We start from the raw sequence: 27817 nt of genomic DNA on the forward strand, positions 1-27817 counted from the left end.
GGACAGCCTGTACGGGGATGGGATGGCAGCTGCCTGGGGCAGGGACAAAAGGAGCGCTCTAACTTTTAATAACAGTGCACAAGTATATATAGTTAAAACATTTACATGGCATTCAATACAATAGGCGTAGCAGTAGGCGGAGTTTGTAGCAGTCGCGAAAGATAAGGCATAAAGTGGGTGTAACAAGAGGCGTATACATAGACATGTGATGTAAACGTAACAGAATATGTCATAAAAGGGGCGGAAACATGGAGGGGGCTACCTGAGCAGCTGGGACCTCTAACCTAGTGGTGCGCGCAAACTGACAATGACGTGTTACTAGGGAGAACTGGGGGGCTATGACTTCTGCACTAGAAGAGGAGACGAAAGTCTGGAGTGTCAGAGCGACATGTACCTAAAGCCTATCTAGTATCTCGTGTTTAGAGAACATGTTGATAGAATCCAAGAGTTATCAGGGCAAAGGCTAACAGACATTAAGACTGATGCATGCATAATCCTATATGTAGTGTGTGTGCGAGGAATATTCTATGAATATTAATACAGCATTTCTCTTACATGGAGACATAAAGGCTAGACCATGACGGAAACTATTGATGCGATTCAGTAGCTTAGGAATGCAGAGAAGGAGGGCTGGACTGATAACTAGAATCATAACATACTCTTGGCAGACTCGGAGGCAGAGTCAGGCCGAGCCGGGCACTGCGAGGCTCGAAAGTAAGTGAAGGGTCAGGGATACAGGTGGGGGCTGTATCGCTCCTTGGAGAGGGTTCAGGAAACAGGAGCTGAATCTGAGTCCGGGCCCTTTTGAGGCCTAGAAACGGGGACAATTCAATGAATTAACGTGCACACTGTAAAACGTGGCAACGTAGTTTTACATAGGCCTGATATTCGTTATATTTACGAAAACTGGAAACTGGCATACTAGAGATGGACACAACTATAATTGCGTCTTTAATCGATCATAGGGGAATACATGCATATCGATCATGCACATATGACATAACATGGGGAACACGTAGGCACATATAACATGGCAAAATTTACTTTTCCACACCCCCCAAAATGTCCTGTAGAAGCTCAGAATGCTTTTAATTTCTTACATCTACCCCCGGAAGCCACCTCCTATACCGCAGTCCCTGGTACCGTCCCTGGGTTAGTACCACAGGCACGGGTGGACTGGTCAGCCATGTGAAACAAGGCTTTACTTTTGCTGAGCTCAAGGACTGGGATCAATAACCAACTGTTCACTGAATTTAAAATGGTACGCAGAGTACTACGAGGAAGGGAAGTCCCAAATGTCCCTTAGGGGTGACTGTGTGGTCTTAAGATTTAGGTCTCCTGGTTTGGTTCAGCCGATCCTGGAGAGGGCAGGGGACCTTGATGCCAGGGAGGATATTTCTGTTCTACCCTTGGGGTACACTTCTATCGACCCACAGTTTTCATCAGATATGATGAACGGAGAGGGATTTCCCAATCACTTGGCCAATATAACTATTCTGTTCCTCTCAACAACCGTTTCGAGGTTTTTTCCTCATTAGAAGACATTGATTGACTTGAACCACTTGACCGCCCTGTCTTACCAAGTACAGGTATACCTAGGGGCCACGCGGGCTTTGGTAACGGTTCCCAACCTGTGACCCACCTGATTCCTTTAAAAACCGGGATATCCCAACAAAGCAGGTTGCATTAGGTAATAACCCTGGCTATCCTGGGGGTGTCTATACAACTAAGCTGGAACTGAGCATAGTGGAGGGGCCGAAAGGCAAGGTTAATGTTCTCTCAGGAGGACTCAATCCACTAGACTGCTCCAATGGTTTGGATGCACAGATGGCTGTAAACGTACCTCACTCCTATAAATCCCCTGCAAGTCCATCCCAAGGGCACTTAAAGTCTGCCTTAACAGTGGGCTTCTGGAATATTGCAGGGCTTTTGCCCAAAACTGCATCTAGCGATTGGACAGCGCTCATCGAACAGTTTGACTCTGGGCATTCCAGGAGGCTTAGTCTATTGATCCGGTATATCACCCCGGGTTTTTAAATTTCTCTAAAACCTGCCCAGGGGGGACGGAAAGGTAGACCCATTGAGGGCCTCACTTGTTGGGTAAGACAGCAAATGGGCTTTAGGGTTGAGGTGGTCTCTATCGACAGTCCGGATATTATGGCCCTACGGCTCCGGATGGCTCAAGGACGAGATACTTTGATAATTAACATTTATGCAAGAGTGCAGCCGGGCGGGAGGTGTTATGAAACAGTAGCTCTCCTTGATAGTTTCCTGGACAGCCAGAGAGATGGGTGCAATTTGATAATTATGGGAGATTTCTACTGGACCTTTGAACCGCTTGATTTGGAATATGGTAATTTAAGTATTGACGAGAATTTACAGTGGCACATCCCGTCCCTAGATCTGAGCCCAATTAAAAAATGGACAGAAGCTGCCCTGCAACTCAAGGGGCTGTGCCTGGAAAGGGGAGTGCAAGCAGTAAATAGGAGGTCCCAATCGGACCGGAGGGGCGCGCACACCTTCAATAAAGGTACAAGAAGTAGCCGAATTGACTATCTTCTCCTAAATGTAGAATTTTGGTCCTCCCTCCTTGACATGTTTGTTCAGAAACGCACAGAAAGCGACCACGACCCGCTAATTCTGACAATTAAGGCCCCGGGCTTACTAAACATCCCCAAAAAGGTTGCAGAGGATATTCCACCAGAAGTGCTGCTCTCAAATGATACAAGGAGAGTAAGATGGTAGGCTCATTGGAAAACGAAGGGGACCTGGGCAAGATGAAGGCTAGGGTTGCTCATTCGATATCTGGTCTCCAAAGCTGTAATACCCAAGAGGACATCAACTTCACTGCATCCCAGGTTCATAGAGACCTGTTTTCATATCTAAAAACATGTTATTAAGACCAGCCAAAAGATGGTAAAGAAAGGGCCAACAACAGCTACATGGTACAACAAAACTTGTAGAGAGGCATATCGATTTTTGTTAAGGGCTATTAGATCTAAAGAGATGGGTGAGGTTAAACTTGTCAGGGCAAGGTATAAAGCAATACAATTAAAAGCCAAAAAGGAGTGGGATCATAACCACTGGCTTGATTTAATTACAGCCAGCAACGAGACCGATATGGTAAAATGCTGGCAGTTAGTCAAGTGGGGGAGTGGCGGAACACCCCATACACCTATTAACTATGTTCCGCCCGAACAGTGGGCCGCGTATTACAAAGGCCAGTTCTCTGCCCCCATTAACAACTCGGTAGATTTTCAAATTCCCGACTCGATACCTACCCTTTCAGTTAACAACTCCGAGGTCGAGACAGTCCTCTCCTTAATTCCGAGAGGAAGGGCACCGGGCCTCGATTGTGTACCGGCGGACCTGTTTGCTTATGATAAGGAGAGCTGGGCTTTTTACATCCCTTATCTTGCTAATGCTATCGCTAGTGGTGCGTGCATTCCTGACACCTGGTCCGGAGCAGTCATAATACCAGTATATAACAAGCATTTGCAATGCAGTAGGTCTCGCATTTACGCGAGTTTGAGCTATTGACATTGCAAATAACAATGCCTTTTTTGTTTTTGTTTAAAAAACATAAATAAAAGGCATTGTTATTTACAATGCCAATAGCTGAAACTCTTGTAACTGCGAGACCTATTGCATTGCAAATGCTTGTTCTGGACTTGATGTAGCTTTCGCCTGACTGTGTGGACCGGATCAGGCAAAGTGTTGTTGCATTGCCCAGCAGGTTGACACACTAGACTGGGACTTTAAAGAAAGCAGAGGTACATCTTCTGGTTTCAGCAGAACATCGAAGCAAGCAGCTGCACATCAGGAACGACGAGGGTCAGGTGAAAGTGACATCAAGTCCCAAAAGTATGCTGGGAAAAACAGCAGGCCTGCCCTTTAACTACTGCAGAAGAAATGTAGATGTTACATGCACAGCAAATGAAACGGCAGGCTCCCACAAAACGGAACTGATAAGTTAAAATAAAAGCCAAATATGCCTTACGACTCTTCAAGTATTAAAAAAAGAAACCAGTCCTAAAGCTTTGTATTATTTTTATAGGATTAGTAACTCATTTAAAACAGTTTGTCACCACTCAGATTTGCACATTTTGGTCATTTTGTGTGATGCACCTCGAACAGTGCTTCAACCCTACAAATGCTGTTACTGCATACGCTAAAATATTTACTTATGAGTGACAACCTTATTTTTCTTGGTTTCTTGGAAGATCATTGTTACCAGGTATATTTCAGTCCCACACTGGATTGTATTCCAAATTACACTGAAGCTGGGCGATTTTTTTGGTACATTGTTACACCTCTAATGTCAATCATAGACTTACCTGTGCTTCTGGACTGGTCAGGATCCAAGAGCACTTAAGCACACTGAAGGCAGAAGAGCTAACTACCCATTTGGTACGCCACTTTCAAGAGCAACAACATAACTTCAGGGATGTGAGGTGGACGGTCCTAGAGAGAGTGATGGGGGATGGACACAATTTGTGACTAGAATGGCCAGTAGGGAAGCCCGTTGGATTTTTCAAGAAGGGGCAGACCAAGTAGGGCTAAACGATTTAATTGAGTGGAACAAAGTGGGCATACACCTGTGATGGAGGGGCAGCATAACCAGTTCCCTACAGATTGAATTATGCAATATATCCCATTCGGATGGAGAGTTCTACTCGCGTTGTCAGCGTTGAGTCCCCAGGATGATCTCAAGACAATTGTACAATCCCTAGTCCTTTCTAAACTGGTCTACGCGAATGCCATCCTAAAAGGTTCACCAAAAGCTCACCCAGCCCCACTAAGGTCAGTCTTAACATGGCAGCACAACTCTTAACTGGTGTAAAAAGATTTTAACACATCACACCTACCCTCAACTAACTCAACTGGCTTCCCATGGAAGGCAGATGTATTTACAAACTGGCCTGAATCAAACACAAGGACCTTCACGCCCAATCACCCCCAACTACCTAAACAGCAAACTGGTAAAAGCAGGAAAACCAAAAACTCTGAGAAGCACCAACTCACTTCTTCTCATCCCCCCCAAAACTGAAATGGAAAACGTAGGGCCGGTGCTAGGCATGGGCAATGTGGGCAGCTGCCCAGGGCCTTGCACTCAGTCTACCATCATGCGACCCGCACCGGTGGTGTGTCCTGTTGTTTCCCTAGCAATCAATTTGGAAGAATGGTGTCTCCTTGCAATTAGGGTCCAGGGGAGGACACACCCTCCCTGGGCCTCTCAGGGATGGTGTCTGGAGGCCTAGGGGAGGGAGACGCTTCCTCGTGTCCCAATTGCAATTAGACCCATTCAGAGACACTGCGGGATGCCCATTGCCCAGCATATTACCGCCCCCACAGTTTTAACTTTTAGACCACAAGCAATTCTCCCACCTATCAGCCTGAGGATGCGAGAATTGCTTTTGGGTTGAAAGTTAAAACTGTGGGACGCTAAAATGCTGGACAATGGGTCTACCGCAGTGTCTCTGAATGGCCTCCTTTCAAGGTGTCACTTATTTAAATTAGAGGGGCCTCGCACATCCCTTTTGACACAGGGCCTCGCAAATCCTAGAACCGGCCTTGGGAAAACGACCCAATGCCGAACCTTCTCTGGTAATGTTATCAGGATGTGGAACGCAATCCCTATTACTCTCAGATGCAACCCCTCCTTCTCTTGCTATAAAAAGGACCTTAAACTCCTGCTCCTCAACCAATACTTTTCTGACCATGTCAACCAACCCAGGCATCAATACCCTAATGGCCTCCCCTCTCAATCTGACTTTCAAGGATTGTGGTTATCTGACTTTCAACCACATGCGTTTTACTCGCCTTCACTGTATACGCAAGTGTGATGTCTTGCTTATATATTTATGCATCTTCATGGCCTGTGACGTAGTGCAACTTTTCCTTTGTGTATGTAAAGCGCTGATACCCACGTGTCTAGCTAGCGCTATATAAAACGTAGCCCACAAACCATAGTAAGGAATTTCGCAAAATAAACTACGTTTTAATAGAAATGCACCTATTTTGTGTTATACGTATTCACCCGGTGAGCAATGAATTAATCACATACTTTGAAGAAAGTGCATATTCCACGTTTCTTTTGAGTTGCTCTGTATATAATGTTAATATGAGTTATGGGATTTAAGCACTCACTGCTCAGATAATCCGTGATCGGCAATCCAGAGGTTCAGATCCCAGCAAGGCCATCTCAGCCTTCCATCCTTCTAGAGTCAATGACATGTGTATCAAGTTGTCAAATATTTGCATATGGATGGCCGAAGAAGCAGCAGAGGCAGGAACCAGTAAATAGAAAAGGAATTGACGACGAACTCATGACTCGGTAACGGCCCGGGTGGCCCTGCAAAGGATGTTGGGAAACAGTGTCCGTTTCTACTCACAACACGGATTAAGCCTCCTTTGAATGTATCACCAGTGTCCCTAACTGCTTTCGGTCCTGCGTTACAATTTCTTTTCACGTGGAAAAGGGTTCCTCAGACTAGAAATCCCTCAACCAATCCCAAGCAATGGCCAACGGTGCACTTTACGGGAGCTCAAAATAAGAAAACTAACCGATAAAGGCCTCGTATCCAATCCTAAACCTCTATACATGCTCGGAGGCCAACAGCCGGAACCTTCAGCCAATGAGCATACTAACAACACCCTTAGCCAATCATAAAGCGCCTCCGTTTTGTCCACAGCGAATAGAATATAGTTATGCATATATTCCGAATTGTGGCACAAGAACACTCGCTTCGAAGGAATGTAATTACCGTATTTACGCGTGCATGAAAAAAAGTGCCTGTTAATTAAGTTACCTGATTGTGGTCTCAAATCATGGACAGTCTCAGGAAATGTTGTAAAAACGCAGAGAATGTTTCGAATAGTTTTAACAGTTTCCTTTCTTCGGCTACTAAATCAATTCTCATGAAAAGATATCTAATGAGCCTAAATTGAGAAAGAGTAAATATAGATATAATGAACTACAGTAAACTACATGTTTAATGATATCTGTTTAGAGCTGGCGTCGCCTCAGAACTTCAGAATCCCACCGCAGCGCGCGCATAGATAGAAGAAGGGCGCCGGAGCGAATCAAACACTATGGCGTCGAGCGTCGCCTGGCAACGGCTCTCGAACTGTCAGGGGCGCGCAGAGTCTCGCAGCAGTCCTGAGTACCAGCCACCAGGACTGGCTGAGCCGGCACACCTGGCCAATCGCGTCGGGGTTTACTGTGAGTTGTATGCAGAGGAGAGACCAGACTGAGCAGAGTGGGGTCAAAAAATCACCATGTCTGGCAGGAGAAACATCGGAGACCCAGAGGTGAGACAAGACGGAGAGCTAGAAACAGCACGCGAAGTAGGGCCCTGCTGGGAATTACGGGAACGTCTAGAATGTGGGCAGAAGGCGAGGTGTGGGGGAAGTCTCAAGTTCAGAGGCAAGATCGGGATGCATTTGGCAATGGGAGATAGTCGTGAACAGGTTTGAGTTGTAGCAGAAAAGGAATCTGAACTAACGGGTGTTCAGTTCAATGTTGTAGTAGTAGAGAAGGAAGGATAGGGGGTCGTTTGAAAGATCTGGTACCGCGGTTTCAAATTATGTGTCTAATATTTAGGCAGTTCTCATTTAATAGCAACAGCACTTTAACTAATGAGGTTTTTAGCATTTTCTTACAATGCTTACATTGTAACTACTAGGTGCAGAATGCAGTGTGTCTTTGGTTCAAACGGCAGGACTAAATAAAGGTTGCACACGCCACTTGACAGCCATTACCACCTTGTCCGTCTTCCTGGATGCAGTCCTTACGCATGATACTTTTCCCTTCTGGCAAAACCAATTGTCTAGCTGAAAACTCAAAAAAGTTCCCCCGAGATGGCTCCTGTTACCCATGAGTCACCAGAAAAGAGAGGAACAAACTAATAACTTCCTGTAACATACCACGCCAAATGACACAAGAAAAACAGGAAATAGTCAACCGCCATGCCCTGGTGGGAGGATGGGACTCAGGACTGCATCCAGGAAGACCAGGACTCGGAGTAATGAAGATTACCGGTAAGTAACCAGGGCATGGGTTGTTCCGTAGTTCAGGAGACAAATGGCGTCAGAAAAGGATAGTTAAGTCCTAGGGCCACAAAGTTACTTGCGCTAGAAGGGGATTGGGACAGCAAATTGTATGTGATAGATGGTGACTTAGATTGTGGGAGGCCATAGGGAACAGAAGGTGGCACACCTATACCTATGTGGGATGCTCCACCTAGGTATGTCCAAGCATTCTTCGTCCTTAACATTCGAGTTCCCTCCACATTCTAAATCTCAATAGGATAGAACTGAATGTGGGGAGTTGGATGCCGGCGGTCTGATGTGCTGAAAAACAGAAAAAAACTGAGAAGCAGGAAAAGATACAGCTAGTATGAATTCTAATGATTACATCCATTAATCATAGACACAGCTCAAACATTGCAAGATCTTTCTTTTATTGAATCTCGCCAAGTATTCATATTTTATCCAGATAGGAATAGAGTTGCTGCAAATTGTAGTACATAAAACATACAAATTCTTCTATTTACAAAAATTAAACACAATGGCACAAAACTCAATACAACGCCAAATATGGTCCCTATAAAGAAAACTCCTATCTTCCACACATCTACTTGTGGGACGCTGTGCATCAAATTCCTGCACAATCACTCTAAACGATAGCCTCTGGGGTCCGTGTGTATTTGCAGAGCAAAAAGATCATAAATGGTAACGCAACACACAGTGTATTTAATACATGCAGTAGTGCAGGCCTTCCAGAGACTTAAAAAATGAGGTGTCAACACGTTTCGGCCTTTAGCTTATAGGCCTCTTCAGGATATAATGAAAGAAGGAGCACAAGAATATCTCAAACTTGGAGCAAGTCAAGCGAGAAAAGTACAAAGTCCTCAGCCACAGGGAAAGCAGGAGGTGTCACAAAGCCCGTCGGCTTCCGGAAGGTCGATTTCTCGGGAAGATAGTTGAAGGTGGGGCGTGGATATGTGGGTCCCTTAGCTTGGAGCTCTGCTCCTTCCAAAATAGTCCAATACTACACTATATGGCAGCACTGGCGGCGCACAGGTCCGAACCAAGCGGGCGAGGTGCAGCACGTCACCGTAGCCTCATCAGAGCTCACGTCACGTTAGAACATAGCTCGCGGCTGTGGTGCAGGGTGGACCATAAACGGCTTCAGGTGGCGGGGTTACCACGTCAAACATGTCATCATCCTGCCTTGACTTGGTCTGGTGCACTGTGGCCCAGATCATTACCTTGTTATGAATAAAACTACAAGCTAATGTGGTGTGGGCGCTTAACACTAATAAATGTAGAGAGCTGATCAGGACCATGCAAGTCCCATAGGACGGGGGCCATTGTGGAAATAAAGAAAACCTTTGCTGGAAAAAAATCTAAATGAATATTGTAAAGCTTTATTCAAAGGGATCATTACAGAAAGCAAACAATTAGTAGGTCAGATTAGAATTGGCAAAAATAATGCATCAAAATAAAGTCAATCGCAAGAGGTAATAATATAAGGGAATTAGCCAGAACCAAAATATAGTACAGCAACCAACTAGCATAAATTGACTCAATTCGTAGGTCAAGGGAAAGCCTACGTATAAATCAGAGAACAGGTCTGACATAGAAACTGCTTGGGATGATAGGAAGAGAAAATCTAATGATAACTTCAGATAAGTGTGACATAGTGACTGCTCAGTTGCAAGGCAAAGAAAAGTCTGACAAATCCAGAAAGGGAACATTTTATAGTTTCAAAAAAGTGAAAAATCACATACTCGACATGGTGTGAAGTCAAGTGGGATGAAGCAATCAACATTGTATTCACTGTGCTACATAAAATGAGATACTTAAGAAAACACCTACATCATGAGTACATTTTGGACACCCTCTACACTACAAAGAAATGGAAATACTTCACACTATTGAAACCAACCAAACAAGCCATTTAGCAATGAAATGAGTGCAGTTGTGGCCTGGGAATCAACAGGCCTTGAAAAACTTCTACTTTCATGGCACAACTCCCAGTATGTGGCTGCCTTCTCGAGGAACAGAAATGAACACATTTTATATTTTACAAGAAAACAACTCCATTAAATGAATCACATTTCGTTTATTTTATGAAAAGGCAAAGCACGGAAGAGAAACATGCACATAGTACACTTGATCATGCATTTTTAAAAGCCACATTTTCTTCTGCAACTTTAGAATTGATGTCAGTACAAGTAGGCTGAGGCCCAGTAATTTGAATGTGTGCCCTAGTTTTTCTAACTTAAACACATGTAATAAACATATTTATTAAAATAAAAACACTTTCACAGCTATCTTCTGTATTTCCTTTTGAATTGTTTAATGGAATGTGGAGAGCTACACTTCAAATTTGTTGCATAAAGGGTGGTATTTGACCAGCTGCGATAACTGTAGTGAGGTGGGCAAACTAGCATAGTCCCACAGTAAATTCAAGCCTTGGTTAGGTTTTTAGGTGATGACCTAGATTAAGTTGATGGACTTTAGCTCTAACTGTTACTGTTTGAAAATCAGTACTGTATATGTATCACCATTCAGTTGTATTTTTGATCCCATCCCATACGTTAATTATGGTGGAGGCCTTGATTGGGTAGACTGTTTGGTCGAATTAGAGGTGACTACAGGGTTGTTAAGCTGCCTTTTGTTGTTTACTGTCTTGATTCAGGTCGTGCGATGTAGAATCAATGATGAGGCACTTCGTGACCACCTTGCCTTTTACCACTAGCCTGTCACCTTTCAAACACAAGGACAGATGTCTGAGGATGATGGAAACAATATTAGAATGTTAGGAGCTCCACAGAAAATAATGGAGTGGCTCAAGGCTAATAATGGCTTGTATAAGTCTTATGCCCCACCATTCAAATGTTTTAGCCTCAGTGGGTCGAAAGTTCTGGTAGCCTTATAGCTCATGTGGCACGGGCTATACCGGTTGTTAAAGGCTCTTTCTCTCTCGTTAATCGCTCTGGACCTTTAGCAATTAGTGTGATTTTCAACAGCGGGCTCTAGTGCTTTATCAGAACAGTGGAATGTTATGAGCTCTAGCGAAGAAAATTGAGTTGCAGAGCTAATAATTGTCCTGGCGTATGCCTTCTGTTCCAACATTCAAGTGCTTATCTTCAGTTTCTCCCTGTTTACTTTATAACCTTGTACCCCGAGTAGGTCAAATATTCTAAGCGCAGCCATTCTTCCTGTGACTAGACCAGTCAGAAATTGCCCTCTCTCTCAATATAGACCATGCCTGTGGCCCAGACTTAAGTCATCTAGAGGGACTTTTAGATAGGGTATAGACCGATCGGCAGGCTATAATACAGCATTGAAAAGTTCCCTGCAAGGTAAAGGACGTGCACCCCTGCCCTGAGTTCTCCAGTTGTAGCGATATCTGGATTCTCTGTACCAATTTTGTTCCATCAAGGGTAAACATAGATCAGAGAGCTGGGTGGGATACACGCTGGAGGAAGAGGGAGCAAGGTTATCTTGTGCTCCTCAAAAGGCTTCTTTGATTCTGAAAAGGTCACTGGTCTGTGGATCTAGGCACATCTCAGGAAGGAGAAGAGGCTTAAACGGGAATCATAAAGAACAGGGCTGGAGCCTTTGTAATCTTTTTATAGGCATGTATCGGTAAGGCTAACACCCAGGTGCGATCCTCTAGTTACTATCATGGCCTGTGTGTGGAGCGATCAAGTTTGGAGTCACTTCTGCTTTGACTTACTGCTTCCTGGACCGAGAAACATTCAGAGGAGTGGGCACTTGAGGGGTGGCAATCCTCTCATCACAAACGTCAAATTCTCACACACTAAATCACGTGTGTCTGAAAATGGATTGTGAAAAGAGTAGCTTTTGCCTCCCAAAATTGTCAAACTGGAGCTGTACATTAGGGTGGAGAAGCTCATTGCTGACTTTTGTGGCAAGAATTGGGTACTGATGTCTGCCAGTCTGCACGCTGGGTAAGGGACATCGCCCATGAGAATCAAGATCACTCTCCCCAGAGCCTAGAGCACCAGCATCTGCCTGCCTGCCTGCCAAGACCATAGGACCCTGTGAGGAGGAAAAGGAGAATGCCTGGAGGGAGCAAGGCCCAATGGGAATCCTGTTGAGTGAATCTCTGAAGCAGAGTGTGAGGTTCTGGATCCATGTTGTAGATTGCTGCACTGATGGGCCATCTACCTGATTGCTGCCATTCATGGACCCCTTTGCCCAGTCTGTCCAATGGTGAAGATAAGAGCCGTTGTCCTTGTACAGCACTGTGACAAGAAAGAGGGTTGTCGCCCCCATATGCAGTGTTGTGACCCGGTTGAGTAGTTGCATGAAAGGTTTTGTTCAAGACCCCTGTTGCCAATAGTGGGGTAGTGTATGCTAGAGCACCACGGTGGTTGTGACCCGCAGGAGAAGAGCACAGATTCCATCAGTAAAATACAGAGGCTCCTAAGACCAGCCGCTGGACTCAGGAAGACTTACCGCATGAGTGGAGGCGCACCGTGGATGCCTTCCGCCTTGCAGCAGCATCAAGACTAATATTCACTGTTGGGCCTCCTCTGACACAGCTCCATATGAGAGAAAGATTGATTGTTGGCACATCGAGCCCTGGGGAACTTGCTCTGACGACAAGTACTACTGCGCTGGGACACACTGACTTTTTAAAGAAATCATTGGGGAACTTCTAAGACTTGTATTTTCTAGAGCGGTCTAACATGAATGGTCATTTCTTGTGAATGGGAGAAAACCAATATCCTTGGATAAGGGAGGGGCACTGAGGGACATACCCAGACAATGCTAGAATGCTGGCCTTTTGGGGACTGTTTCTCAGGACATATAGTAGGTTGGACCCTGGCATATCAGGAATAAAAGGTCACAACCCCCAATGGTTGGGCCTAGAAGCTCCTGCTTCCTCTGTGGGCCTCTGAAGGAGGTTCCGACATACAGTATGAAATCAATCTTGTTTGGACATAGACATAATAAGGACGTTCATTGTGATTTCCTTTACTGCCTCCAGGCAACTTCTCAAGGGTATCCACTTGATATGCCATAATTATTCCATACCACTTTGTAAATTACACATCACATCCTCCTAACTCAGAGATGGAAAGCTGCTAGATGTGAGGAAAGTCAGGAAAATGGTCAGGCGATTTAGTCGATGTTTCTTAAGTAATTTTGCCCGGCGTTAAACGCCTCTAATACCATACGAAGTTTATCAAATAAAGAGGCAGGCGCTGGAGACAGGAAGACAGGAAACAAGTTTTATTCCGACGGAGCAGAACACATCAGATCGGACAACAAGGTATCGTCTCGAGGTGCTCTCTAGCAGCCTCTCTGAGGCCTGGCCTTTTATACACTGGTTTACGACATGTGACCGCTCTTTATTACAATAAAGACATTGTGAAGTAATGAAAAATGACATCCCCGGTACCCCCCCCAGTTCCGGCTCATTCCAACACGTGGCTACAGTAGAGGTCCTCACCCCCCATACAATAGGAGGGGGCTATCACGCAGCTGAGTGTTCCGCCGATTCCTTTGGAATGTGTGCGCCTGATCGAATCTCAGGGGGTGGGGAGGTCATGATCAATAGTAGCTCCTTTGAAGAGGGGCGAGTGCATACAGTGGTGGGCAATAACTGTATCCTCAGGCCAAGGGATGACCAGCGGTCCGTGCAGACAATCGGGCTCAGAGGAAGGGGTCATCAAAGGAGAGATATTCATGAAAGAAAGGATCGGTGTGGACAATCGAGCATAGAGGAAGGGTTTATCAAAAGAGGGGTATTCATGGAAGGAAAGGAGGTGTTGGTCAGGCGTGGGGTGTGATTCCCAGAGACAGAGTCATGCGGAAGGGGAGGGTTCATGACTTGTGCATGTGAGAGCGGGGGCAGCCAGGGTGCATGGGGAATGCTTGCAGGGTCAGGGAAGTGCGCTGATGATCGATCGTGAACAGGGAGACCATGGTACCTAAAATGGCTGTCGTGTATGTTCATACGTGAGTCTGAGGAATGGGCAAGATGGCGCAGATGATGTTCAGTTCACTAACTAAAATTCCACAGTCCTCCCTTTTAACATGTCTCGCCAGCTTGTCAATTCGGATCTATCCCCATAAGACCACGTATTTCTATCTCATAGAGGGGACTCATGTGCTCAGTTCTAAAGTCCAAAGTCTTAGGGCACATACAGTTAGAAATGAGTGAACACAAAGGTGGCAAACATTGAATACTTAAGCAACACCCACACAGTATCACGACTGGTATCAGTATAAATGTAAACAACCTCCATCCCCAGTCCTTCAAAGTGTCCCAAAACCAGCTTCCAAGCGACCATCCTTCTTGCTCCTGGTGAACCTCTGAGGATAGTCTGTGGAGGTGTTCGATTGCTTTGTAGACTGAAGGCGAGTTATCTGGCACGTAGGTGCAACAGCTGGAGCCGATGATGCGGCATGCTCCTCCACGGTCGGCCAGAACCACATCTAGAACAAGGCGGTTTTGAAGAGCCACCAGGCGGACTGCCTGAAGCTCAGCCGTGTTGTTAGCGAGGATGCCAGTCGTGATGTTAATGGTTGTTTCTACTGCCTGAGTCAGGTGTCGGATAGCGCGGCTATTTGCCATTGGGCCCCACAGAGGAACAAGTCCCTTCACCGCATCCAGGAACTGTGCTCCGGTGGAGTCGGCTTGTCCAATGTCTCCGGCGCGCTTTTGCCGGTGATGGTAGGCTGGGGCCACATACGTGGGGGGGAGAATGAAGGCGATGTAGCACGTACCCCTCCAACCTTTCGGGAGCCAAGTGTAAGCTTTGATGCCACAAACAAAGTACATATTCGGAGAAGCAACAAAGGAGGGGGGATCAACTGAGACCAATGTTCTGGTGATTTGGCAGGAACTGTGACCCACCAGCTGTGTTCCCTGGCCTTCGAGGCACACGAGACCTGTGACATTGATGACAGACAGGGCCACAGTCAGAGTGGCAGCCGTTCGCTTCCGCAGGTGGGAGAAGGTGGGTCTAGCTGGATTGTGGAGCACTTGCATTTCAACTCATTCTTTGGCAGGGATGTTCATATGGAAGGAGGAACCTGAGGTCACAGGACAAAAGGGGGCAGACGTCCTTCCTGTTTTGTTCAGCCAGAACCCATAGTAGAAGTGTGACACTGTTTGACCAGAAGCGGCGTTGTCCTTGTGGCTTTCCTGCAAGAGGATCAACCAGGCGAGGCAGGAGCCGTGAACTGAGAAAGGAGAAGGGATGAAGGGGATGGAGTGTCCAGCGGCATGCGGGAGCAACCCGCAGACCCAGCAGTTTGTGGCATTTGCAGCAAGGTTGTGCTGGTGCAATAGTTGCACGAAGGAATTGTTCCAGAACTCCTTACGCCTTTCTCGGAGCTGAGGCGAAAGGGAGATCAGGTGATGCTCTTTCATGGTGGTTGGCTGTGCAGTGGTCAGCAATATCTGATAAGCGGGTGTGCTGTCCTCCAAGATCCAGAAGGAAGTCATGAGGAGGAGGCAAAGGAGGAAGAGAATGAAGAAGGCGATTGTCTTTGATTTGTGCAAATTGTCAGCCTTTGGGTTCCTGTAGTGGGTATTTCCGGTTGCGTCCATCATCTTCTTATCTGGCGCTTCCATCATCTTCTTATCTGGCGCTTCCATCATCGTCAAGGTGCTCGGTAGTGGGCAGAACCACAGACTTTGTTTAGCTTCTCTCCGGGTAACCCTTGGTTGTTTTAGGCCACCGTTCTGAGATTTTAACTTAGTCCGTGGTCTACTTAGCCGAAGCTCCCTCCTTTCGACGCAGGAAATACCCTTCCCGGGATGGCACAGTGGGATCAGAGAATTTTGCAAGTTCAAGTGCCTCGGTATCAGGATAGCAGTTCAGTGATGGCCGGTCTCTGTTCAGGAGCTCTTCTTGGGTGTCGACGTTTTCTGTCGTGGCCAGGGTCGAGGAGACCTTCTTGCAGTGGTGGGCGTGCAGCCAGTGCCTTTTTCCCTCTACTCGAAGAGCCGTCCGAGTGGTGATCAGTACTTGCCAGGGGCCCGTCCACCGGGGTTCCAGACTCTTTGCCCGTTGAAAATTCCGGACTAAAACATAATCTCCCGGTTGGATATCGTGACAGGGACCCCTGGAAGCATCGGGGATGGCCTGCTGCACCTGTTGATGAATGACAGACAACGTTTTAGTTAACTTGTATAAATAATCTGACAGCAGGACGTCAGGGACGTCGTGAATGGATGTTGGTTTGGGGGCAGTCCAGATGTTCATTGGTCGCCCAAACACAACCTCGTAGGGGGTCAAGTGGTGCTTAGTGGGAGTGGAGCGCATCGATAGCAATGCCAGTGGGAGGGCATCTGGCCACTTAAGTCCTGTGGTGGACACTATTTTTGACAGCTTCAGTTTCAGTGTAGGATTGTGTCGCTCAACTAGGCCAGCGGATTGGGGGTGGAAGACCGCATGGAACCTCTGCTTTACCCCCAGCCCCTTCAAGATTAGTTGGATAACTTCAGCTATGAAGTGGGGGCCATTGTCGCTCCATAAAATTCGACAAAGGCCGTAGCGAGGGAAAAACTCTTTCAGTAGTACTTTGGCAGTAGTCATGGCAGTGTTATCACGGGTTGGATAGGCTTCCACCCATTTGCTGAAGGCACATACAATGACTAATACGTACTTCAGGCCTTGGCATCTCTCCAGCTGGATGTAATCCATCTGGAGGACCTCAAAGGGGTGGTCGGGGATCCCAAACCCTCCCCGGGGTAACACAGTTCCTTTCCCGGGGTTGTGTTGTAGGCAGATAAGGCACTGCTGGACCAGGCGTTTGGCTGAGTCGGGGATTTTGTTGTTGTGCCAGACTTTGGAAATGAGTTCAATCATGGGGACAGAACCTATGTGTGCAGGGGAGTGTGCCATAGTCAGTATGGGAATCAAGTATGAGTCAGGCAGCAACCATTTGTTTGTGTCTTTTGTCCGCCAGCAGCCTTCATCGTCCTTTAGACCCACCCGTGCCCATTCAGTCAGTTCGTGAGGTGTGCTGGCCGACTGGATGTCCCTAATCGTTTCCCTAGCGTCAGTCCATTTTTCTGCTTGTGACCTGGTCACATATATGTGTGTCGTCGTCCTATTTTCAGCTGTGGTTCGGGCAGTGATGTCGGCCAGTGCGTTTCCCTGTCCAACTAAGTCCGTCACCTTCTTGTGTGCCTGGCATTTGATCACTGCTAATCGTTTGGGGAGGAGAACTGCTTCAATCAGGGCGGAGACTAGATCTCCGTGAAGGATGGGCGTGCCGTGGGACGTCAGGAATCCCCTTTCCCTCCACAAGAGCCCAAAATGATGAACCACCCCGAAGGCATGCTGGCTGTCCGTGTAAATGTTCGCCGTGGTTCCTGCTGCTATGATACATGCTCGTGTGAGGGCAATTAGCTCTGCCGCCTGTGCGGATCGTTGCGTGATGCGGGCTGTTTCAACTACTGTTCGGGCTGTTGTCACCGCATAGGCAGCTGAAGTGGTGCCGTCTGGGAGTTTGATACAAGAGCCGTCTACCCATAGCTCTCCATCAGGGTCTGTAAAAGCAATGTCTCGGAGGTCAATTCTACTCCTGGTCTGTTCGTCCGTGAGGGTCACACAGTCGTGTATAGGGGGCACATCGGGGTCATTTTCAGGCAATGGCAACAGTGTAGCAGGATTCAAAGTTGTGCATCTCTTCAGAGTGATGTGGGGTGCAAGTAGAGTCAATTCGTACCCCGTCAGTCGTGCACTAGTCAGGTGTCAAGAGGGAGAAGGGCTTGGAGTAATCTGGTGTCCCTAGGACGGGGGCTGAGCAAAGGGCATCCCGCAACTCCTTAAAGGACGCTTGGCATTCGGGGGTCCAAGGGAGTGGGAAGGAAACATCTTTGGCCAACAGGGAAAGTAGGGGCTTTATAATGAGACTGAAATTTGGTAACCATTGTCGGCAAAAAGAGGTAAGGCCCACCAATGAACGGACTTGCTTCTGTGTTTTTGGGATGGGGGTGTCTAGGATGGTTTGGATTCGGTCGGGCGTAAGTTTCCTCCCTTCTTTGGACAGGAGATGGCCTAGGTATGTCACTTGAGGCTGGCAGAACTGCAGTTTCTTTTTGGAGACTTTGTGGCCATTCTCCGCAAGAAAGTGCAAGAGTTGGATAGTGGCTGTGATTGCAAGTGGAGTGGTGTCGGCCGCCAAAAGGATATCATCGACATATTGGATCAACACCACTCCATCTGGTAGCTGGACGGCGTCCAGCTGTCTTTTGAGGGCCTGGCTGTAAATGCTGGGACTTTCAGTGTAGCCCTGGGGAGCTCTACAGAATCGGTACGAACGGTTTTTTAAGGTGAAGCCGAAGAGATAACAGCTGTCTGGATGGATGGGGATAGAGAAAAATGCATTCTTGAGATCAATAACGGTGAAGGTGGTGGCAGTGGACGGGATGAGGGTCAGAATGGTGGTGATGTCTGAGACTACGGGGTACTGTGGCACCACCACTTTGTTGACTTCTCGCAGGTCGATGATGAAGCGGTACGCTTTCTCATCTCCCTCACCTTGCTTCTTAACAATGGGTAAGATAGGGCTGTTGCAGACATTACTAACCACTTCCTCTACCACTCCTGCATCTACCAGGGACTGAATAATCGCTACCAATGCCTTCTCGCCTTCGGGCGATATCCGGTACTGTGGGAGTTTCGGGAGTATTGCGTCTGGTCGAACAGTTATGTGCACAGGGTCGATCATCATTCGTCCTACATCCGAGTCGTTTCTGGCCCATAGGTACAGGGGTAGGGTGTCGAGCAAGGTTAGGTCAGCATCAGTTATAGAGTACATATGTCGTGCGGGGCGGGATCTGGACATGCTCGGGTTGTCGTACAGGATGACTCGGACTCCATCTGGGGAACACCTAATAGTAGCTCGGAAATGTTTTAGTAAATCAATACCCATAATGGCGTCAGGAGAGTTGGAGGAGAGCAGAAATGTTGTGTCAGTGGGGTTGTTTCCTAGGTCAAAGGAGATAGGTACAGGCAGGGGATTAGTGGAGGGCGTTCCATCGAAACCTATCGATGTAATGTGTGAGCCAGACAAGGGTGCCCTTGGAATCAGTCGCTTTGATAATACACTACGTGTCGCTCCAGTGTCTACCAAGAACGGAGACTTTGTACCCAGGACCTTAGCGGTGACGTAAGGACCTTGCTGGTCAACACAGAGCTCGACTGGATCCCTCCCTTGCCCCTGGCAGTCCTATGCGAAATCGGGAGTGTTCTCACTGTCAGATAGTTGGTACTGGTTCTGTCGGGGACGGTCAAATGTGTTCAATCTTCCTGGTCTGTCGCTGTTGGTGTCGTTTGTGTACCCCCGTCCCTGTCCTCTAGTCCTGGGGCCATTCGTCATGTCCCTCGTTTCTTTATTTTTAATTAGTTCCAGAAGAGCCGGACATTGAGACTTCCAATGCCCGAATCCTTTGCAAAATGCACACTGATTATCTTCTATATCCCTACGTCCAGAGTAGGGAGTGGGTGTGCGGTCATTTGGGGGTGGATTTTTAGGGGCGATTGATTGGTAGCTCCCCCTGTGTAGTTCTTTCCCGACTGCCACCCCTTGTATCTGGGCTATCATCACCCTTTCTTTCAAATCTTTCTTCTTTCTCTCGGTTGCCCTATCATTCTCATTCTTTTGGTGTTCGTAGTACTGAGCCATTTGGAGGATAGCGGCGGGTTTGGAGGCCCCCCAACTACTCTCGCTCGTTTGTAACTTTTCGGAAACCTCTCGTGACAGACCCTTTACGTAGTTTTGCACAAATAGGTGTTGTCCGGTTGCGGTGGTCATGTCTTGGCCACTGTAGTCGGAGAACACCGTTTCAAATCGGGAGAAGTATTCTGATACGTCTTCCTGGGGTTTCTGACGGCAAGCCGTGACTATTGACCAATCTACCTTTTTCTCTGGGATCAAGGTTTTCAGCTTCTGAACTATTTTGTCCGGAAGTTCCAGTATGTCTTTTATCGGTTTCCTTCCGGGCTCTCGTCGTCTATCTAGCTCACTGAGTTGATTCCAGGTATGTCCGAACAGATCTGTGTGTTCGGCTTTCCGGATTTGCTTCCACACGTCAGCCGGCAGACATAACCCGAAAAACAAATCAATGTCTGCTAGAGTCATTATCGTTGAGCCCAAGGCTGTGCCTAATTCGGTGTAAAATGCTGTTGGGTTCTTCCTTAAATCAGGCAGGGTTTGCCTAAAGGTTAAAATATCTTGTCGGTCCCATGGTTGGTAAACCCAATTATACACAACCCTTCCTTTTGCATCTGTGTGGTTGATATCGTCGTTTGTTCCCTGACCTCTTGGGGGAACCCAGTAGGGGGCGGCTTCTCTGATAGGCATCATAGTGTTGGCTACTTCTAATGGGGACTCAGCCGTTTCAGGGACTGTGATCTTAACCTCTGGTTTCTGTTCCGTGAGGTGGCGGAAGACTTCAAGCGTTTGCATGAAGAGGTCCGTCACATCGCGTTCAGTCCCATCTCCAACATCGATCTTTCTATATAGAGCCGTCAGCTTAGCAGGACCCTTAGTTTGATACCTATCCTCATATGCGTTCAGGGTGTGGTAGCTGAACCGTAAAATGAAATGCCGTCTGTGGCTACCGGCATGTGAATTGTGCATATCCATCGTATATTCTTCGCTCTCTTTCCGTTCTACCAGTGTCTTTGCTAACTTGTCAATCCCATCCCGCTCGTCTTTGCTCAACCTATTTGGTCTGGCCGTTAGCTGCTTGCTAGTCTCGAGTTCATCTGATGTTGTTACCAATGTGGCTGGTGCGAAGGCCGTAAGAGCCGGGGCACTAGCGCTAGGGTCACCCTCGCCCGCACTCAGAACTGGTAGGTGCTGTGCTAGAGGCTGGCAGGGGGCATAAGGAGGGGGCATGTAGATAATCGGAGGACCTAGCAGTAACTCGTCGTTTGCCCGTTGTTTGGAGGGCATCTCCGGGTAGAGCGTAGAGGGGGTCCTAACAGGGCATTGGCCTGTCGACCCTGATTCTTGCGTTTGTCTAACTTCCTCTCTCCTTCTTATTTCTTCGTCTAGTTCCTTAGCGGCCAGGTGGGCTGCCTTTCGTAACTCTTTCCCTATTCTTGCTTCTTCTCTTTTCCTTCGTTGCTCTGCTTCTTTGCGCCACATGCCGATACTATCGAGCATAGTGGGTGTTGCCTTATTTATTCTAACAGCTGCTTCTAGCGCTTTTATTTTATGATCATCAAAGGAACCTATCAGTGGCCAATGACTTTCGGGGTCCTTTTTTGTATATTTATGCCATAACTTACTATAAGCTATAGCGACTAGTCCTTGTTTAGTGAACATGTCCTTATTAGGGGTGCCTTCCAATGGAGCTGGATGGTTCATCTCTAATAAGCGGTCCGGGTTGTACCAATTACCAATCAGTGGAGAGAAGACAGGCATGACAGATTACAACGGGGGACAAAGGTCCGCACTACCTATCTCTCACTGTTTGCAAAGACTAGACAGAATATGGCTATTCTACGTTATTTGCAAGCAGAGAACCTCAAAAGAACTATACTCCAAACAATCTATGTTCGGACAATCAATCAGTGGGGAGAAAAATAGGTACGGCAGATTACAATGGGGGACAAAAGTCCGCGTTACCTACCCTTCACTATCCGCAAAGGGAGATAGAATATTCCTATTCCTCCCCGTTTGCAGGCAGCGAATATCTCAAAGAGCGACTGTGAGAAGTTGGCCTGATGTGCAGTGCTCACTATTCTAGTGATCACTATATATCAGTCCAAACAACCCTTATTGATGATTGGTTGTAAGTCAACCTTATAGACCAGCTATCCTAGTAGCATGGATACGAGCAGTCTAAGGCTAAGACTCTAGAGGGCGTGTTAAGCCAGCTGTTTTACCATCACATTACCCCTTGAACACCCAGTGAAAGGACACCACACAAGTTGTTATGAAAATAAACAGTGTATTTATTTATAACAAGACTACCCTGGCTCTTTATGAGACAGGGAGCTAAGCACACAACAAAACTCTTATAAAAATACTTTAAGTCGCACAATTTACACAAATGCCCGAGGGGCACGAAAAACCATATACTCTAAAAGTGGAATGCGAATTACTAGCAGGTAAGTAACAATTCTCAGAGGCTTTAGGAACGCTAGGCCTACAATACTAAACACTCAGGTTAGGAGCAGGAGGCCTAGGGACACCACGTGCAGAGTGGGAACTCTCACGCGTAAGGCCGGAAAAAGCCTATGGAAGCTAGAACTCACAAAGTTACTGTTCTCGGGCGAACCCGACTAGGTAGGTCGAAAACGACAGTGGATCTGGACCCTTGGATAGTGAGGCTATGCTGGGGCACCGAAATGCCGAAGTTACCTAGCCCAGGGGCTGCGGCTGCATAGGTCTGAAAAGACGTCGGGATTCCTCGGTGACGAACCAGGAGCCTGAAGAAGAAGTTGCTGGCAGGCGGCCAGTGAAGAAAAGTTCGAAGAGATCCAAGCCTGGATCAGGGAAGAAGAAACCTGAAAGCAGAGGGGACCAAGTTCTTGAATCACTAGCCAGTGATTAAGTGGGCACCAGGATGGCACCGGGCGAAGTCACCGCAGTCAGGTGAGTGGGCGCTGCTGGGCTCTGTAGTCTCACGGACCAGGAGGCGTTGTCGGCGACCAGGATGGAGGTACGAGCTGTCCCACGATGGATGATGCTCTCGACGTCGCTGGACCCAGGATTGGGGCAACAAGTCTTGGCAAATTCAAGCCCACGCGGTGGACCTAAAATGGCGTCTGGAGTGGACCAGGAGGGTCCGGGGTGCTCCTCTTTTGGAAGGGAGCAAGGGCCAGTCTGGAGCAACCAGACCAGCAGCAGTGATGTCGTTGGGCGTCGTCAGGAAGGCCACAAGCCAGCGGGCTTGTAGCCAAACAACGCGGTGAGCAGCAAAAAGCAGAAGGGCCCCACGCAGATCGTGGAGATGCTGGGAGGCTGGACTTCGGTGCTGGAGCTGCTCAGGGTCGGGGCTTCTTGGTCCCCAAAGCACTCACCAGAGGATCCCTCGGCGGTCGTTCTGGAAAGAAGTCGTGCAGTCTTGAAGATGGCCGGTCCCTCGAGGTCTCGTCGCACCCACGGTTCTCAGCTTGGCTGTGGTAGGTAGAGGTCAGAGGTGCCAGGGAAGCCGGTTCTCGTCGAGCTGGGCAGTTGGATTCCGGAGGAAGGACTTGCAGCAGACCGCAGTGTTCTTAAGATGGTGCCTGCGGATGCAGGGTGACTACTCCTTAGCCACAAGGGAGAATCTTGAAGAAGAAATCTTGATGTCCTTTCGTAGAAAGTCGTGTCTTGATTCCAAAGATGATCTAATTTGGAAAGGGGCCTGCTCCTACCTTTATCTGGGAAAAGGGGGCTGGCACGCGACTAAGTCCTGCCCTATGGGTGGGACCAGGAGGGGGGTGGTTACACCCCTCTCCTTTGGCGGGCTTTCCCCAGGCCAGGGGCTGGAGTGCCCCTGGAACTGGTTTCAGCCGGCCTATGCACAGTGAGCACCGGGGTGCCACTTGCAGTCACCTTCCTCTGTAGCCCTGCCTACCTGGAATACACAAAACCCTGTCTGGGACGGTGCTGGCACCGCCCCCTGGCAGGAAACCCTTTGTCCTTGCCTCCTGCTCTGGGAGGACTCCCAGCAGCAGGAGGGCAGACTTGTGTCTCGGTGGCAGCATCCATTTTGTGGAGCTGAGGCTATGTCTGACTTTAACCGGGGTTACAGGTTACATACATGTCGTGTCCCTCTAGAAGGGTACCCCGTCGGCAGAATTGGCGAGGGGTTAGTATTCCAATTCGTATGACACCTTACTCGACCTGTTTTGATAAAGCGATACCAGAGTTGGCATATAACCGCGAGGATTATAATGCACTTAAGAGTATATGGTATGCGATATCATGGAAACGGCTAAGGGATGGATCCCGAAAGCCGCAGACAGGCTCAGCTCATGCCAGAGCACCATCTCACACGATTCCAAGCACTCTGCCTTCAGGATTGTTAAGGCCTGCCATAGGAGTGACTGATAGGAGATCTGTGTGTTCATTTTTAGGGTTAGATATAGGTATACTATATCTAAAGAAAAGGGTGATTACACCACCTTGCCCCAGCTGTCGTGCAGCCAGTTGTGTCAGTTTAGTTAGTCAGCCCAGGGGTGGCACAATACATGCTTCAGCCCCTGGGAGACTTCTGGGTGCACCTCAGCCCTGGGTACAGGGACTTAGAGAGGGCCCAGTGCCAATTCAGTACCTGAGTACAATTTGGATAGAGAGAACAGCTAGGCTGTGGGTCTGATTAGCAGGCCCACAGCCAGGGAAAGTCGTAAACCAGTGCAGCAAAAAGCAAAAATCTGGGTTATCATAGGATTGCAGACCCTACTCTCCTACAGCGACAATGCAAATACTAGTATTTCAATCAATCAAACAATCAATCAATTCGCAATTCGTCGTGTGTCACGACCTTACCCGGACCGCATGGACAGTTTCTCGTCTTCCGCTTCCAGCGCCCGATCGTCCTCTACTCTCTGCTGCTACCGCGGCACTCCTGATGGTTCCCAGTCAGGAGCGTAGATCACTCGGGAGAGGTCTGCTTGGAACCAGTGAAGTTCGGATTATCGGCTGTCAGACGAGGGTCTATCGGACAGGAGCTCTCCCGATCGTTGCAGTCGTTCACTCTGTCGTCGGGACCTCTCCCACTGGATCCACGTGTCGCTGATGGGCCCCACACTTGGGACGCCAATTGAGGAAAGTCAGGAAAATGGTCAGGCGATTTAGTCGATGTTTCTTAAGTAATTTTGCCCGGCGTTAAACGCCTCTAATACCATACGAAGTTTATCAAATAAAGAGGCAGGCGCTGGAGACAGGAAGACAGGAAACAAGTTTTATTCCGACGGAGCAGAACACATCAGATCGGACAACAAGGTATCGTCTCGAGGTGCTCTCTAGCAGCCTCTCTGAGGACTGGCCTTTTATACACTGGTTTACGACATGTGACCGCTCTTTATTACAATAAAGACATTGTGAAGTAATGAAAAATGACATCCCCGGTACCCCCCCCAGTTCCGGCTCATTCCAACACGTGGCTACAGTAGAGGTCCTCACCCCCCATACAATAGGAGGGGGCTATCACGCAGCTGAGTGTTCCACCGATTCCTTTGGAATGTGTGCGCCTGATCGAATCTCAGGGGGTGGGGAGGTCATGATCAATAGTAGCTCCTTTGAAGAGGGGCGAGTGCATACAGTGGTGGGCAATAACTGTATCCTCAGGCCAAGGGATGACCAGCGGTCCGTGCAGACAATCGGGCTCAGAGGAAGGGGTCATCAAAGGAGAGATATTCATGAAAGAAAGGATCGGTGTGGACAATCGAGCATAGAGGAAGGGTTTATCAAAAGAGGGGTATTCATGGAATGAAAGGAGGTGTTGGTCAGGCGCGGGGTGTGATTCCCAGAGACAGAGTCATACGGAAGGGGAGGGTTCATGACTTGTGCATGTGAGAGCGGGGCAGCCAGGGTGCATGGGGGATGCTTGCAGGGTCAGGGAAGTGCGCTGATGATCGATCGTGAACAGGGAGACCATGGTACCTAAAATGGCTGTCGTGTATGTTCATACGGGAGTCTGAGGAATGGGCAAGATGGCGCAGATGATGTTCAGTTCACGAACTAAAATTCCACAGTTGCAGTCACTGGAAGAACTCTTGTTTAGCTTTTTCCGCACATACATTTGAAATAAATCCAAAGTTTCTCACGTTAAAGAAATTCAAATATGGCCAAGTGGCCCTGTGTCACATATGATACCTTGGGCTACTGATCCCTTTTTATCCATTTGGCAGTTTGCATTCTAGGAGTTTTAGTTAAGTTTTACTAGACGTTTAACTCCCACCGGACAAAGTGATTGGGCGAAAGACTTGGACAGCGATTGAACTATGTAGTATCAGGATTGATTTTTCTTCAGACACATTCAATGATCATATCTTTCCAAAGCAGAGAACCAATTTTTAAATACATGGTCTACTGGTATTGCATGTTGGTGGGGATACATGCATGGGACAAGCATTAGAATGGTAGTTGCTGGAATGTGTTGGGCGAATGGTACTTTGATACACCTGTTATGTCAATTGTCAAAGCCATGGCACTTTTGGGAGGATACACGTACCATGATAGACAAGATTTATGGCATCACTCTGCACTGGACCCCACAGGCAGTATTGCTGGCAATTCCTATTACAAATAGACTCCCTTTGCATTCTATGTCAACTAAGCTCTTAGCCATAGCCCTACTTGCAGTAATACTCACTATTGCTGAGCATTGGTGTAGAGACTTACTACCTTCGCCCACAGAGTGGCTACCTAGGATTTAGGACGTTAAAGCAGTGGAGAAACTGACACACCTTAAAAAAAAAATCTAAATCCTCCGAAAACGTTTGGTGTTGTTCTGCAATTATTAGCTGATGAGTCCTGAGAACCACTTGCTCTGATAACCTGAGAGTGATTAGAGTTGTCCCATCCTACCAGTTTCCAACCACAGTTCACACTCATCAAGTGATTAATTATACTGACTCCTTGAGTCCATTCTAGGTGGACGTCGTATTCGTAATGCGTCTTGACTTTGGAAATGGCGTTGGAACTGGAGGAGGGGGGAGTTGTTCAATTAAGTTTGGGAGAGCCATTTGCACGGATAATCTTTGATTCATACTTTGTTGTATGCTTTCAAACCATTGCGTCTACCTTAGCACCCACACTTAAGCCTGCTCGAGGTTTTTGCTGCTTTGTTGCCTTTAGGTATTTCAACTCCATTCAAAGCTTCTATTTACGTTCATCAGATGACAGCAGTTTTTGCTAAAACATTAGCTATTTAAGTTTTTGTTAGTTTTCAGACAACCTAAATTCCTTTGTTTGGGAAAAATATACAGACATATCATATCCAAACTTAAGAAGATAGATATTGACTCTGGATGCCTTGATAACACTACACAAATATAGTTTTTGGGCACGAATACCAGCTTTTACCTGTGTGTAGGCAAAAGGCTATTGTGGACCATAACAAAAACTTAGAGTGGGCTTAGAGTCTGTCCATTATTTAACATTGTTTGGCTTTATTGTCACTCTCATTAGCATGCTTCTCATTTGATGACTTATCTCTTATTGTGTTTGTTGCTTCCCTGAAGCATAGCCTCTTTATCATCATTTTGATTGGCTGAGGTTTTTTCCATCCGCAGCTCACATTTAGAGAACATTTCTTTTCTTTTTTATTCAGCACACCATGAGTATGCATGTGTTTCCTTGCTCTCTTCATCATATGATGCTTTCCCTCACCCACTAACAAATATCTGCCCTCACGTTCTGTGTTGGGCCCCACCTTTGCCATCTTGTCTGTAAAAGCACATCAACTGTTATATTCTTCCTCTGTATGACTAGGGCCTAGCTGTGGCACTCACTCAGCTGTATTTTGGGGCAGAATGTGTAATAAGCATGACTGCAAAGGAGATTGTCCCTTCTCCTGGAAGCCCATATATCCCCGGGTTGCAGCAAGTTTCAAGTTATTATTATGCATAGTTAATTCAATTTCCAATCTTTATTTCGGCCATTTGGCCATAAAAGATGAACAGTACACATATACATCACAGATAAATCAATTCATACAAGGATAAAACCATTGGAATGTATATACAAGAATGCTTTAAAAACTATACATCTGAAATTTTAAGAAGGACCCAACATCTTTAAAATACGGTTGCGCGTGTACCAAACCTTAATAAAAAATTTTGTTAATGCAAAA

At 47.3% G+C, this 27817-nt stretch overlaps 2 protein-coding genes across 3 annotated transcripts in view; one reads left to right on the forward strand and one right to left on the reverse strand.

The window, feature by feature from the left end:
• MEST (mesoderm specific transcript) overlaps positions 1–6620 on the reverse strand; it is a 336409-nt gene extending 329789 nt beyond the window's left edge. Inside the window, exon 1 of the mRNA XM_078677513.1 lies at positions 6151–6620. The gene's annotated coding sequence lies outside the window, so the exon portion shown is untranslated. The remainder of the gene's footprint in view (positions 1–6150) is intronic.
• A 539-nt stretch (positions 6621–7159) lies between these two features.
• Positions 7160–27817, forward strand: part of CEP41 (centrosomal protein 41) — a 153471-nt gene continuing 132813 nt past the window's right edge. The window contains exon 1 of one of the 2 annotated variants that reach the window (XM_078677529.1): positions 7160–7314. In XM_078677529.1, coding sequence (XP_078533655.1) covers positions 7282–7314 — 33 coding nt within the window. In that variant the 5' untranslated portion in view covers positions 7160–7281. Of the gene's footprint in view, positions 7315–7971; positions 8044–27817 lie in introns of those variants that run through there. The other variant, XM_078677532.1, reaches the window with a different exon arrangement.

The sequence above is a fragment of the Lissotriton helveticus genome, chromosome 1_1 (genome assembly GCF_964261635.1).
Source record: "Lissotriton helveticus chromosome 1_1, aLisHel1.1, whole genome shotgun sequence".
Classification (NCBI taxonomy): Eukaryota; Metazoa; Chordata; class Amphibia; order Caudata; family Salamandridae; genus Lissotriton; species Lissotriton helveticus.